This window comes from Phyllobates terribilis, unplaced genomic scaffold (genome assembly GCF_046119375.1).
Source record: "Phyllobates terribilis strain yellow unplaced genomic scaffold, ASM4611937v1 Scaffold_8__6_contigs__length_399053987, whole genome shotgun sequence".
NCBI lineage: Eukaryota > Metazoa > Chordata > Amphibia > Anura > Dendrobatidae > Phyllobates > Phyllobates terribilis.
This window is the reverse complement of record NW_027362768.1, coordinates 185,646,993-185,660,929: the sequence shown is the minus strand read 5'-3', so window position 1 is coordinate 185,660,929 and position 13,937 is coordinate 185,646,993. Positions and strand designations below refer to the sequence as shown.

The following is a 13,937-nucleotide window of genomic DNA, read 5'->3' as shown; positions in this document are numbered from 1 at the left end:
ACTAGAAAGTGATAATACACCCTGCTTGTGCTCTCGAAAATAATAGTGCCTCTTTTTGCCTCCTAGCCAGTAATAATACCCCTGCTGTGTCCCTTTGCCGGTGGTTATTCCCAGAGTGTCCCTCAAGATACCACTTAAGAAATAGTAATGGATGCCAGCCATGAATATAACCTCCAGAACACCGGCAATCAGCACTTTCTACGAGCATTGCTTCCCTTTAATTATTTCAGCTACATTTGGCATACTGTTCTGGCTGTGCCTGGTTCTGCAGCTTTGTGCCATTTGCTTGAATAGGACTGAGCTTCAGAACCAGGCACAGCAGGTCACATAATGTACAATGTATCAGTTTTGTGCAGGATGTTCTTTTAATTTAACTTATTAGTATATTTTTTTATTTTAAACATTGTACAGAAAGGAAATCGCGTGTTCACCACCGGAACAGTCACAGGAGGATATGCGGAGTACACTATCGCCTTCGAAGATACGGTGTACCCACTTCCCGAGCAGTTGAACTTCAAGCAAGGAGCGGCCATTGCTATTCCATACTTCACTGCCTACAGGGCGCTATTCCAAAAGTAAGCGCCATAGGTGTCTGCACGGCTCGGCCACACTCAGCGTAGATAGGACACTCTGGACAGGCTGCAATGCACATAACAACCACTGGGCGGCCACATACAGACACATATAACATAAACATCTCCCGGAATATTAACGTTTTATTTAACCTCTTAATGACCAGTCTATTTAGAGCCCAAATGACCAAGCATTTTTTTTTTTAATTGTCACATTTCTAAAGTCTTTTTTTTTGGGGGGGGGAGGGGGGGGGGTATTTATTTATTTTTGCAATTTTATCTAACAGAGTAATTTATTTTTTTTGAAGGAGGGGTATGAAATAAAAAGAGCAGATGTGTCATTGTATGTTTTGGGTTTTCATTGTTTGGAGTAAATGACATGATACATTTATTCTAAGGGTCGATAGAAAGGCAGCGATGGCAAATTTATAATTTTTTTTATGTTTTGCTACTTTTGCACAATAAAAAAAAATTGTTGTGTTTGCATCGCCTCAAAAACTGTAACTTTGAAGTGCCACAGACGCAAAGTTGATTTTTTTGCGGGACGAATAGTTCATTTCTAAACTTCTGTGGGATACGGTTGAACAATCAATAACGGTAAATGCGACAATGGTTCTTTTAGTTTTTATTTTCCGGTGTCCACTGTGTGGGATAATTAATGCAATCATTACAAATTTTGATTGTTACAATGTTACAAATGTGGTGATACCGTTTCATCGGTTTTTGTTTTTTTGTTCTCTTTTTATGGTGTTTTGTAACACTTTTTTTTCCACTTTGGACTTTTTTTGTCATAAGACTTGATTAAAATTTTATTTTCAACATTTATTAATCCCACCAGTGGACTTGGACTCGGACCTTTGATCGCTTGCATAATGCACCGCACTATTTCTGCATTGCACTGCGTTAATTCTGGCAATATAAAATCCACAGGATTCCTATTGTGGCCGACCCAGCCCTAAGCCCCTTAGGCTATGTTCACACATCTTGTTTTTTTCTGCGTTTTTTTTTCTGCAGCAAAACCTGATCTCTTGCCAGGAGGTTGTTCATGATTTTTCTTGCTTTTATGCTTGTCTTTTTGGTGCGTTTTTTCAGCGTTTTTTTTCACTGTTCTTTTGTCTCTGTTATGCATGTACATAAAGTTAAGTGAAAAAAAAAAAATCTCATTCTGGTTTTGGCACAAAAAATGCTGAAAAAACTCTGAAAAACCTCACACCTGTGTTTTTTTTCACCACTCATTATTTCCAATGGGTGAAAAAAACGCTGAAAAAAGTGACTTGCTCTATTTTGCAAAAAAACATTCAAAGCACAAAATCCTAATAAAAAAAAAACATGATGTGTGCAGGAGATTTCTGGAATCTCATAGCCTTTGCTCGTACTGTAAAACGCAGCTGAAAATTTGCATAAAAAAACGCTGAAAAAACCAAGGTGTCTGAACATAGCCTTAGATGCCGCGGTCTTTATTGATTAAGCATCTAAGACATCTTTCTCTTTTGTTATGCAGGACACATGGTAAACCCGGGGAGGTGGTCCTCGTACACGGCGCCAGTGGCGGAGTGAGTACTGTGACCCTGTAGCCTGCAATAAGAGGACGTCTTGCTGTGATAATAGCTTATTTTAGGGATCCAGGTAGAGGCAGTCAGTGATTGGCTGCAGCGGTCACATGGAACGAGCTGTCACTGCAAGAGGCCGAGTGCATATAGAGATCAGCAGACAACTAGGAAAGAAGAAAGACACTGAAAAAAACTGTGAAAAAAATACTTTTTTTTCCCCCAGTGTAAACGTTTGCTGCGGATTTTCAACCTCCGGCATTGAACTCAATGGGGACAAATCTGAAACAAATCCACAAGAAGAATCCATAATGCCGGACTGATTACACATAGAAAACCCTTAGGACGTGTTCCCATGTAGCAAACACTCAGCATCTTTAATTATTGTACGGAAAATTTGCTACATTTATAGGTTCAAGCAAAGTAGATGTGATAAACTCCATCCGCCCGGGAGTCTGTAAAAAGCACGAATAAAATTTCAATTCGTTTTTTTTTTTTTCAGTATATTTATAGTTATTAACTAGATGGTGGCCCGATTCTAACGCATCGGGTATTCTAGAATATATATGCGGCCAACCGCGACCAATCAGCAGAGCGTTGTTTAAATTTGGCGCCAATAATGCTGATTGGTTGCAGCCGGCGACCGCGACCAATCAGCAGAGCGTTGTTTAAATTTGGCGCCAAGATCACTGATTGCTCGCGGCAGGAGGCCGCGACCAATCAGCGTCGTATTAGTGAGGACCAGGGAGCGGCGCTGCTTGTGCGGCTACTTCCGCTGCGAGAAGCCGGGAGATGAGCGGCTGCTCGCAGCAGAAGTATTCCGACCGGCGGCGCCGCTCCCCGGTCCTCCGTTCACACTTGCTGTCGAGAGATCAGCGGGCCAAGCCGCTGATCTCCCGACGTTAGCTGCATGAAGGTCAGCGGCGCCGCCTGTTGGGGTACTTGTGCTGCCAGCAGCGGGGAGATGAGCGGCTAGCGCCGGTCATCTCCCTGCTGCATCGCCGCTGACCTCCGTCCGGCAGATGAGCCGCTAGCGGCCGCCATCTTTTTCTGAAATCCCGCGTCGCTGATTGGCCGCGGCCGGACCAATCAGCGACGCGGGATTTCCTGGACAGACAGACAGAGAGACAGAAAGACAGACAGACGGGATAAGACGATTATATATATAGACTAGATGGTGGCCAGATTCTAATGCATCGGGTATTCTAGAATAGGTATGCGGCCGACCGGGTGCAATCAGCAGAGCTGTGTTTAAATTTTGCGCCAAAATTGCTGATTGGTCGAGGTCGGCAACCGTGACCAATTAGCAAAGCGGTGTTTACATTTGGCGGCAATATCGGTGATTGGTCGCGGGCGGCGTCTGCGACCAATCAGCGAGCCGTGTTAGTGAGGACTGGAGAGCGTGTTTAAATTTGGCAACAAAATCGCTGATTAGTCGCGACCAATCAGCAGAGCGGTGTTTAAATTTGGCGCCAATACTGCTGATTGGTCGCGGCCGGCGGGCGCGACCAATCAGCAGAGCGATGCAGAGCGGTGTTTAAATTTGGCGCCAAAATCGCTGATTGCTCGCGGATGGCGGCCGCGACCAATCAGCAGAGCGGTGTTTAAATTTGGCGCCAATCTCTTTGATTGGTCGCAGCTGGAGTCCGCGACCAATCAGCAGAGCGTTGTTTAAATTTGGCGCCAATCTCGCTGATTGGTCGCGGATGCCGGACGCGTCCAATCAGCAGAGCGTTGTTTAAATTTGGCGCCAAGCTCGCTGATTGGTTGCGGCTTGCGTCCGCGACCAATTAGCACAGCAGTGTTTAAATGTGGCGGCAAGATCGGTGATTGGTCGCGGATGCTATTTAAATGTGGCGCCCAAATCGTTGATTGGTCGCGGGCAGCGGCCGCGACCAATCAGCAGAGCGGTGTTTAACTTTAGCGCCAAGATCACTGATTGGTCGCGCTCTCCGCACGCGACCAATCAGTGAATCGTATTGGTGAGGAGCGGGGAGCGGAATCGTATTAGTGAGGACCGGGGAGCGGCGCTGCCTGTGCGGGTACTTCCGCTGCGAGAACCCGGGACATGAGCGGGCGCTGGAAGCCGAAGTATCCCGACCCGCAGCGCCGCTCCCCGGTCCTCCCTTCACACCCTAGCCGCTGATGTCCCCACAGTATCCGCATGGTATTACAAAGGTCCGGACATTTGTGTTAAAAATCGCTGATTGGTCGCTGGCGCTGCCCGCTACCAATCACCGATTTGGGCGCCAAATTTAAATATCGGCCGCGACCAATCACCGATCTTGGGTCCACATTTAAACACCGCTGTTCTGATTGGTTGCGGCCGATATTTAAATTTGGCGCCCAAATCGGTGATTGGTAGCGGGCAGCGCCAGCGACCAATCAGCGATTTTTAACACAAATGTCCGGACCTTTGTAACACCATGCGGATACTGTGGGGACATCAGCGGCTAGGGTGTGAAGGGAGGACCGGGGAGCGGCGCTGCGGGTCGGGATACTTCTGCTCCGAGCGCCCGCTCATGTCCCGGGTTCTCGCAGCAGAAGTATCCGCACAGGCAGCGCCACTGACATCCATGCGGCTAGGGCGTGAAGGGAGGACCGGGGAGCGGCGCTGACATCCAATTGGTCGCGGCCGGTATTTAAATGTGCTGCACAAATCGTTGATTGGTCGCGGACTTGGCCCGCGACCAATCACTGATCTTGCGGCCAAAGTGAAACACTACTGTGCTGATTGGTCGAGGACGCTGACCACGACCAATCACCGATTTGGGCGCCAAATTTAAATATCGGTCGCGACCAATCACCGATCTCGGCTCCACATTTAAACACTGCTGTGCTGATTGGTCGCGGCCGATATTTAAATGTGGCGCCCAAATCGGTGATTGGTCGAGGGGCGGCGTCGCCAACCAATCAGCACAGCGGTGTTTAAGTTTTGCGCTAAGATCAGTGATTGGTCGGGTCCGAAGACCGCGACCAATCAGCGAATCGTCTTGGTGAGGACCGGGGAGCGGCGCTGCCTGTGCGGCTACTTACGCTGCGAGAACCCGGGACATAGCGGGCGCTCGCAGCAGAAGTATCCCGACCCGCAGCGCCGCTCCCCGGTCCTCTCTTCCGCATGGAGGTCAGCGGAGCCGGCGGTCCTTCGGCTGCTACCGGCCGGGAGATGAGCGCCTCGTGCTGCTCATCTCCCGGCTGCATCTCCGTCCCGCAGATGGGTCCGGCGGTCGGGTTCCTTCTGCTGTTGCTGGCCGGGAGATGAGCGCCTCGCGCCGGACATCTCCCGGCAGCATCGCCGCTGAGCTCCATCCCGCAAATGAGCCACTAACGGCCGCCATCTTTTTTCAGAAATCCCGCGGTGCTGATTGGCCGCTGGCGGACCAATGAGCGACGCGGGATTTCCTGGACAGACAGACACACAGACAGACGGGATAAGACGATTATATATATAGATTATAGGGGGGACTCAACATAATTTTTTTTTCGGGGTCCCCCATTTTAATAACCAGTAAAGGCTAAGTATACAGCTGTGGGATGATACTAATACCCTGGGAAGCGACATGGGTATTACTCCTTTCCCAGGCTATAAACATCAGCCCCAGCTGTCGGCTTTCCCTCTGCTGGTTAATACAATTTCAGGGTATCCTACAGCATTTTTTTCAGAAATGTATTAATATGCACTGTACTAATTATATATCGCACTCACATATTCTATCTTTCCTATCCTGACGGGTCATGCTGTGATCTTACTGTACTCGGCTGATGAAATGTCGGCTTTTCAAAGAGATTGGGGTGTAAAAATCAGACGACCCATGCATGATCCAAGTGGCATGCAATTTTTGTTCTTGCACCCATTGACTTGCACTGGCGAGTCTCATCCGATATACGCGGCCACTAGCAGCACGCTGCGATTTTTTTGTCAGTCCGATCTGAACCGAGAAAATTTTTTTTAGACGAGCAGAGACTCATAGATTAACATTGGTCAGAGTGCGATGTGATTTTTTTATCGGATTGCACTCGTCCGCTTTTCTCGCAGATGAGTATGAGCCTTTAAGCTCGTGCACTACATAAAGCAACTGCAACCACAAAGACCACCGTGCCTCTACGGCAGAGAGGGAAATGGTAAGAAACATGTGTCTGCACGGTTCCATCAGCGAGCGGTGCACCCTTGAGGTTGGCGTGGTCTGCGCTGCTCCGCTGACCTCTCCTTTTCTTCCCTATAGGTGGGGATAGCGGCTTGTCAGATCGCCAGGGCCCATGGATTCAAAGTATTCGGCACCGCCGGCAGCCCCGAAGGGTTAAATCTGGTTTTACAAAACGGAGCCCACAAGGTGTTCAACCACAGGGAGGAGGATTACATCGAGAAGATCCGGGTCAGTGTGACCCCCATATACACTTTTGTCTGATGTACGATATAATGTCCGCTTTCCCCCGGTATCAGTGACGTCCGGGAACAGGATTTATTATTATTTATTATGGAGAGATGGATTGTGCTTTCTAATATTTAGGAGGCTGCCGGGGAGGACGGGGTTAATATTATCCTGGAGATGTTGTCCAATGTGAACCTGAGCAACGACCTGAAACTCCTATCATACCGCGGCCGAGTGATGGTAAGTGCCCCCCATCCTGTCTGTGCAGCGCCCCCTACTGCCATTTCTCTCTCATACGGCATTTTCACATTTTTAGGATTTTCTAGGTTATCGATGGCATATGTTTAGGATACTCCGTCTATACCAGATTAGTGAGGGTCCAGCACCCCCCACTGATCAGCGGCTTCCAGGTCCTGTCTGCCCGCTGTATACAGTATACGGAGCTGTACCAGCGCGGCTCTGTGCACGGTGTAGTGGCCGTTCTCAGTACTGCAGCTCAGATCACATTTACTTCTATAGGAGCTGAGCTGCAGTGCCGAGAACGGCCACTAGATGGTGTACAGAGCTGTTCAGGAGGTGCCACAATGTATCACTTTTTATTTTTGTAGTGTTATACTGGCAAAAAGAAAAGAACTACAGGGTCAAAGGTGAAATACAGCAATATTATCCTTCGGACATGTGCTTGAGAAATAAAGAGTGAACACCGGCCAAGGGGCACAAAATGCTAGCCTATTCCTGGGCGCTGGGAGCTCTAGCTGGTTCCTAGGTTTCGCAGCTTCACTTCCAGTTTGTGACACTTTCAGTGCTGTGTGTGATGGGGGCTGACAGGTCCCCGGTGCTGTGTGTGATGGGGGCTGACAGGTCACCAGTGCTGTGTGTGATGGGGGCTGACAGGTCACCAGTGCTGTGTGTGATGGGGGCTGACAGGTCCCCTGTGCTGTGTGTGATGGGGGCTGACAGGTCCCCGGTGCTGTGTGTGATGGGGGCTGACAGGTCCCCTGTGCTGTGTGTGATGGGGGCTGACAGGTCCCCAATGCTGTGTGTGATGGGGGCTGACAGGTCCCCGGTGCTGTGTGTGATGGGGGCTGACAGGTCCCCGGTACAGTGTGTGATGGGGGCTGACAGGTCCCCTGTGCTGTGTGTGATGGGGGCTGACAGGTCCCCGGTGCTGTGTGTGATGGGGGCTGACAGGTCCCCGGTGCTGTGTGTGATGGGGGCTGACAGGTCCCCTGTGCTGTGTGTGATGGGGGCTGACAGGTCCCCAATGCTGTGTGTGATGGGGGCTGACAGGTCCCCTGTGCTGTGTGTGATTGGGGCTGACAGGTCCCCTGTGCTGTGTGTGATGGGGGCTGACAGGTCCCCAATGCTGTGTGTGATTGGGGCTGACAGGTCCCCTGTGCTGTGTGTGATGGGGGCTGACAGGTCCCCGGTGCTGTGTGTGATGGGGGCTGACAGGTCCCCGGTGCTGTGTGTGATGGGGGCTGACAGGTCCCCAGTGCTGTGTGTGATTGGGGCTGACAGGTCCCCTGTGCTGTGTGTGATGGGGGCTGACAGGTCCCCGGTGCTGTGTGTGATGGGGGCTGACAGGTCCCCGGTGCTGTGTGTGATGGGGGCTGACAGGTCCCCAATGCTGTGTGTGATGGGGGCTGACAGGTCCCCTGTGCTGTGTGTGATGGAGGCTGACAGGTTCCCAATGCTGTGTGTGATGGGGGCTGACAGGTCCCCTGTGCTGTGTGTGATGGAGGCTGACAGGTCCCCAATGCTGTGTGTGATGGGGGCTGACAGGTCCCCTGTGCTGTGTGTGATGGGGGCTGACAGGTCCCCTGTGCTGTGTGTGATGGGGGCTGACAGGTCCCCAATGCTGTGTGTGATGGGGGCTGACAGGTCCCCGGTGCTGTGTGTGATGGGGGCTGACAGGTCCCCGGTACAGTGTGTGATGGGGGCTGACAGGTCCCCTGTGCTGTGTGTGATGGGGGCTGACAGGTCCCCGGTGCTGTGTGTGATGGGGGCTGACAGGTCCCCGGTGCTGTGTGTGATGGGGGCTGACAGGTCCCCTGTGCTGTGTGTGATGGGGGCTGACAGGTCCCCAATGCTGTGTGTGATGGGGGCTGACAGGTCCCCTGTGCTGTGTGTGATTGGGGCTGACAGGTCCCCTGTGCTGTGTGTGATGGGGGCTGACAGGTCCCCAATGCTGTGTGTGATTGGGGCTGACAGGTCCCCTGTGCTGTGTGTGATGGGGGCTGACAGGTCCCCGGTGCTGTGTGTGATGGGGGCTGACAGGTCCCCGGTGCTGTGTGTGATGGGGGCTGACAGGTCCCCAGTGCTGTGTGTGATTGGGGCTGACAGGTCCCCTGTGCTGTGTGTGATGGGGGCTGACAGGTCCCCAGTGCTGTGTGTGATTGGGGCTGACAGGTCCCCTGTGCTGTGTGTGATGGGGGCTGACAGGTCCCCGGTGCTGTGTGTGATGGGGGCTGACAGGTCCCCGGTGCTGTGTGTGATGGGGGCTGACAGGTCCCCAATGCTGTGTGTGATGGGGGCTGACAGGTCCCCAGTGCTATGTGTGATGGGGGCTGACAGGTCCCCTGTGCTGTGTGTGATGGAGGCTGACAGGTCCCCAATGCTGTGTGTGATGGGGGCTGACAGGTCCCCTGTGCTGTGTGTGATGGAGGCTGACAGGTCCCCAATGCTGTGTGTGATGGGGGCTGACAGGTCCCCTGTGCTGTGTGTGATGGGGGCTGACAGGTCCCCGGTACAGTGTGTGATGGGGGCTGACAGGTCCCCAGTGCTGTGTGCGATGGAGGCTGACAGGTGCCCAGTGCTGTGTGTGATGGAGGCTGACAGGTCCCCGGTGCTGTGTGTGATGGGGGCTGACAGGTCCCCGATGCTGTGTGTGATGGGCGCTGACAGGTCCCCAATGCTGTGTGTGATGGGGGCTGACAGGTCCCCAGTGCTGTGTGTGATGGGGGCTGACAGGTCCCCAATGCTGTGTGTGATGGGGGCTGACAGGTCCCCAATGCTGTGTGTGATGGGGGCTGACAGGTCCCCTGTGCTGTGTGTGATGGGGGCTGACAGGTCCCCTGTGCTGTGTGTGATGGGGGCTGACTGGTCCCCTGTTCTGTGTGTGATGAGGACTGGCAGCTCCCCTGTGCTGTGTGTGATGGGGGCTGACAGGTCCCCTGTGCTGTGTGTGATGGGGGCTGACAGGTCACCAGTGCTGTGTGTGATGGGGGCTGACAGGTCCCCAGTGCTGTGTGTGATGGGGGCTGACAGGTCCCCAATGCTGTGTGTGATGGGGGCTGACAGGTCCCCTGTGCTGTGTGTGATGAGGGCTGACAGGTCACCAGTGCTGTGTGTGATGGGGGCTGGCAGGTCCCTGTGCTGTGTGTGATGGGGGCTGACAGGTCCCCTGTGCTGTGTGTGATGGGGGCTGACTGGTCCCCGGTGCTGTGTGTGATGGGGGCTGACAGGTCCCCAATGCTGTGTGTGATGGGGGCTGACAGGTCCCCAGTGCTGTGTGTGATGGGGGCTGACAGGTCCCCAATGCTGTGTGTGATGGGGGCTGACAGGTCCCCAGTGGTGTGTGTGATGGGGGCTGACAGGTCCCCTGTGCTGTGTGTGATGGGGGCTGACAGGTCACCAGTGCTGTGTGTGATGGGGGCTGGCAGGTCCCTGTGCTGTGTGTGATGGGGGCTGACAGGTCCCCTGTGCTGTGTGTGATGGGGGCTGACTGGTCCCCTGTTCTGTGTGTGATGAGGACTGGCAGGTCCCCGGTGCTGTGTGTGACGGGGACTGGCAGGTCCCCGGTGCTGTGTGTGATGGGGGCTGACAGGTTCCCGATGCTGTGTGTGATGGGATTTGACAGATCCCCAGTGCTGTGTGTCATGGGGGCTGGCAGGTCACCAGTGCTGTGTGTGATGGAGGCTGACAGGTCTCCAGTGCTGTGTGTGATGGAGGCTGACAGGTCACCAGTGCTGTGTGTGATGGGGGCTGACAGGTCCCCGGTGCTGTGTGTGATGAGGGCAGACAGGTCCCCAGTGCTGTATGTGATGGGGGCTGACAGGTCCCCGGTGCTGTGTGTGATGGAGGCTGACAGGTCACCCGTGCTGTGTGTGATGAGGGCTGACAGGTCCCCAGTGCTGTGTGTGATGGGGGCTGGCAAGTCCCCTGTGCTGTGTGTAATGGGGGCTGGCAGGTCCCCTGTGCTGTGTGTGATTGGGGCTGACAGGTCCCCTGTGCTGTGTGTGATGGGGGCTGACAGGTCCCCAGTGCTGTGTGTGATGGGGGCTGACAGGTCCCCAGTGCTGTGTGTGATGGTGGCTGGCAGGTCCCCTGTGCTGTGTGTGATGGTGGCTGGCAGGTCCCCTGTGCTGTGTGTGATGGGGGCTGACAGGTCCCCAGTGCTGTGTGTGATGGAGGCTGACAGGTCCCCGATGCTGTGTGTGATGGGGGCTGACAGGTCACCAGTGCAGTGTGTGATGGGAGCTGGCAGGTCCCTGGTGCTGTGTGTGATGGGGGCTGGCAGGTCACCAGTGCTGTGTGTGATGGGAGCTGGCAGGTCCCTGGTGCTGTGTGTGATAGGGGCTTTCAGGTCACCAGTGCTGTGTGTGATGGGGGCTGACAGGTCCCCAGAGCTGTGCTGTGTGTGATGGAGGCTGACAGGTCCCCGGTACAGTGTGTGATGGGGGCTGACAGGTCCCCAGTGCTGTGTGCGATGGAGGCTGACAGGTCCCCAGTGCTGTGTGTGATGGGGGCTGACAGGTCCCCAGTGCTGTGTGTGATGGAGGCTGACAGTTGCCCAGTGGTGTGTGTGATGGGGGCTGACAGGTCCCCAGTGCTGTGTGTGATGGAGGCTGACAGGTCCCTGATGCTGTGTGTGATGGAGGCTGACAGGTCACCAGTGCTGTGTGTGATGGGGGCTGATAGGTCCCCAGTGCTGTGTGTGATGGGGGCTGACAGGTCCCCAGTGCTGTGTGTGATAGGGGCTGACAGGTCCCCTGTGCAGTGTGTGATGGGGGCTGACAGGTCCCCAGTGCTGTGTGTGATGGGGGCTGACAGGTCCCCGGTGCAGTGTGTGATGGGGGCTGACAGGTCCCCAGTGCTGTGTGTGATGGGGGCTGACAGGTCCCCTGTGCAGTGTGTGATGGGGGCTGACAGGTCCCCTGTGCAGTGTGTGATGGGGGCTGACAGGTCCCCGGTGCAGTGTGTGATAGGGGCTGACAGGTCCCCAGTGCTGTGTGTGATGGGGGCTGACAGGTCCCCAGTGCTGTGTGTGATAGGGGCTGACAGGTCCCCTGTGCAGTGTGTGATGGGGGCTGACAGGTCCCCGGTGCAGTGTGTGATAGGGGCTGACAGGTCCCCTGTGCAGTGTGTGATGGGGGCTGACAGGTCCCCAGTGCTGTGTGTGATGGGGGCTGACAGGTCCCCAGTGCTGTGTGTGATGGGGGCTGACAGGTCCCCAGTGCTGTGTGTGATAGGGGCTGACAGGTCCCCTGTGCTGTGTGTGATGGGGGCTGACAGGTCCCCGGTGCAGTGTGTGATGGGGGCTGACAGGTCCCCAGTGCTGTGTGTGATGGAGGCTGACAGGTCCCCGGTGCTGTGTGTGATGGGGGCTGACAGGTCCCCGATGCTGTGTGTGATGGGCGCTGACAGGTCCCCAATGCTGTGTGTGATGGGGGCTGACAGGTCCCCAGTGCTGTGTGTGATGGGGGCTGACAGGTCCCCAATGCTGTGTGTGATGGGGGCTGACAGGTCCCCAATGCTGTGTGTGATGGGGGCTGACAGGTCCCCTGTGCTGTGTGTGATGGGGGCTGACAGGTCCCCTGTGCTGTGTGTGATGGGGGCTGACTGGTCCCCTGTTCTGTGTGTGATGAGGACTGGCAGCTCCCCTGTGCTGTGTGTGATGGGGGCTGACAGGTCCCCTGTGCTGTGTGTGATGGGGGCTGACAGGTCACCAGTGCTGTGTGTGATGGGGGCTGACAGGTCCCCAGTGCTGTGTGTGATGGGGGCTGACAGGTCCCCAATGCTGTGTGTGATGGGGGCTGACAGGTCCCCTGTGCTGTGTGTGATGAGGGCTGACAGGTCACCAGTGCTGTGTGTGATGGGGGCTGGCAGGTCCCTGTGCTGTGTGTGATGGGGGCTGACAGGTCCCCTGTGCTGTGTGTGATGGGGGCTGACTGGTCCCCGGTGCTGTGTGTGATGGGGGCTGACAGGTCCCCAATGCTGTGTGTGATGGGGGCTGACAGGTCCCCAGTGCTGTGTGTGATGGGGGCTGACAGGTCCCCAATGCTGTGTGTGATGGGGGCTGACAGGTCCCCAGTGGTGTGTGTGATGGGGGCTGACAGGTCCCCTGTGCTGTGTGTGATGGGGGCTGACAGGTCACCAGTGCTGTGTGTGATGGGGGCTGGCAGGTCCCTGTGCTGTGTGTGATGGGGGCTGACAGGTCCCCTGTGCTGTGTGTGATGGGGGCTGACTGGTCCCCTGTTCTGTGTGTGATGAGGACTGGCAGGTCCCCGGTGCTGTGTGTGACGGGGACTGGCAGGTCCCCGGTGCTGTGTGTGATGGGGGCTGACAGGTTCCCGATGCTGTGTGTGATGGGATTTGACAGATCCCCAGTGCTGTGTGTCATGGGGGCTGGCAGGTCACCAGTGCTGTGTGTGATGGAGGCTGACAGGTCTCCAGTGCTGTGTGTGATGGAGGCTGACAGGTCACCAGTGCTGTGTGTGATGGGGGCTGACAGGTCCCCGGTGCTGTGTGTGATGAGGGCTGACAGGTCCCCAGTGCTGTATGTGATGGGGGCTGACAGGTCCCCGGTGCTGTGTGTGATGGAGGCTGACAGGTCACCCGTGCTGTGTGTGATGAGGGCTGACAGGTCCCCAGTGCTGTGTGTGATGGGGGCTGGCAAGTCCCCTGTGCTGTGTGTAATGGGGGCTGGCAGGTCCCCTGTGCTGTGTGTGATTGGGGCTGACAGGTCCCCTGTGCTGTGTGTGATGGGGGCTGACAGGTCCCCAGTGCTGTGTGTGATGGGGGCTGACAGGTCCCCAGTGCTGTGTGTGATGGTGGCTGGCAGGTCCCCTGTGCTGTGTGTGATGGTGGCTGGCAGGTCCCCTGTGCTGTGTGTGATGGGGGCTGACAGGTCCCCAGTGCTGTGTGTGATGGAGGCTGACAGGTCCCCGATGCTGTGTGTGATGGGGGCTGACAGGTCACCAGTGCAGTGTGTGATGGGAGCTGGCAGGTCCCTGGTGCTGTGTGTGATGGGGGCTGGCAGGTCACCAGTGCTGTGTGTGATGGGAGCTGGCAGGTCCCTGGTGCTGTGTGTGATAGGGGCTTTCAGGTCACCAGTGCTGTGTGTGATGGGGGCTGACAGGTCCCCAGAGCTGTGCTGTGTGTGATGGAGGCTGACAGGTCCCCGGTACAGTGTGTGATGGGGGCTGACAGGTCCCCAGTGCTGT

General features: G+C 55.2%; 1 protein-coding gene across 1 annotated transcript in view; it reads left to right on the top strand.

Annotated features, from left to right (window-relative positions):
* The window catches only part of LOC141157080 (quinone oxidoreductase-like), a 31,138-nt gene that overhangs the window by 4,273 nt on the left and 12,928 nt on the right, over positions 1–13,937 (top strand). Inside the window, exons 5-8 of the mRNA XM_073643907.1 lie at positions 412–575; positions 2,074–2,125; positions 6,343–6,492; positions 6,628–6,729. Of these exons, the coding sequence (XP_073500008.1) occupies positions 412–575; positions 2,074–2,125; positions 6,343–6,492; positions 6,628–6,729 (468 nt within the window). The remainder of the gene's footprint in view (positions 1–411; positions 576–2,073; positions 2,126–6,342; positions 6,493–6,627; positions 6,730–13,937) is intronic.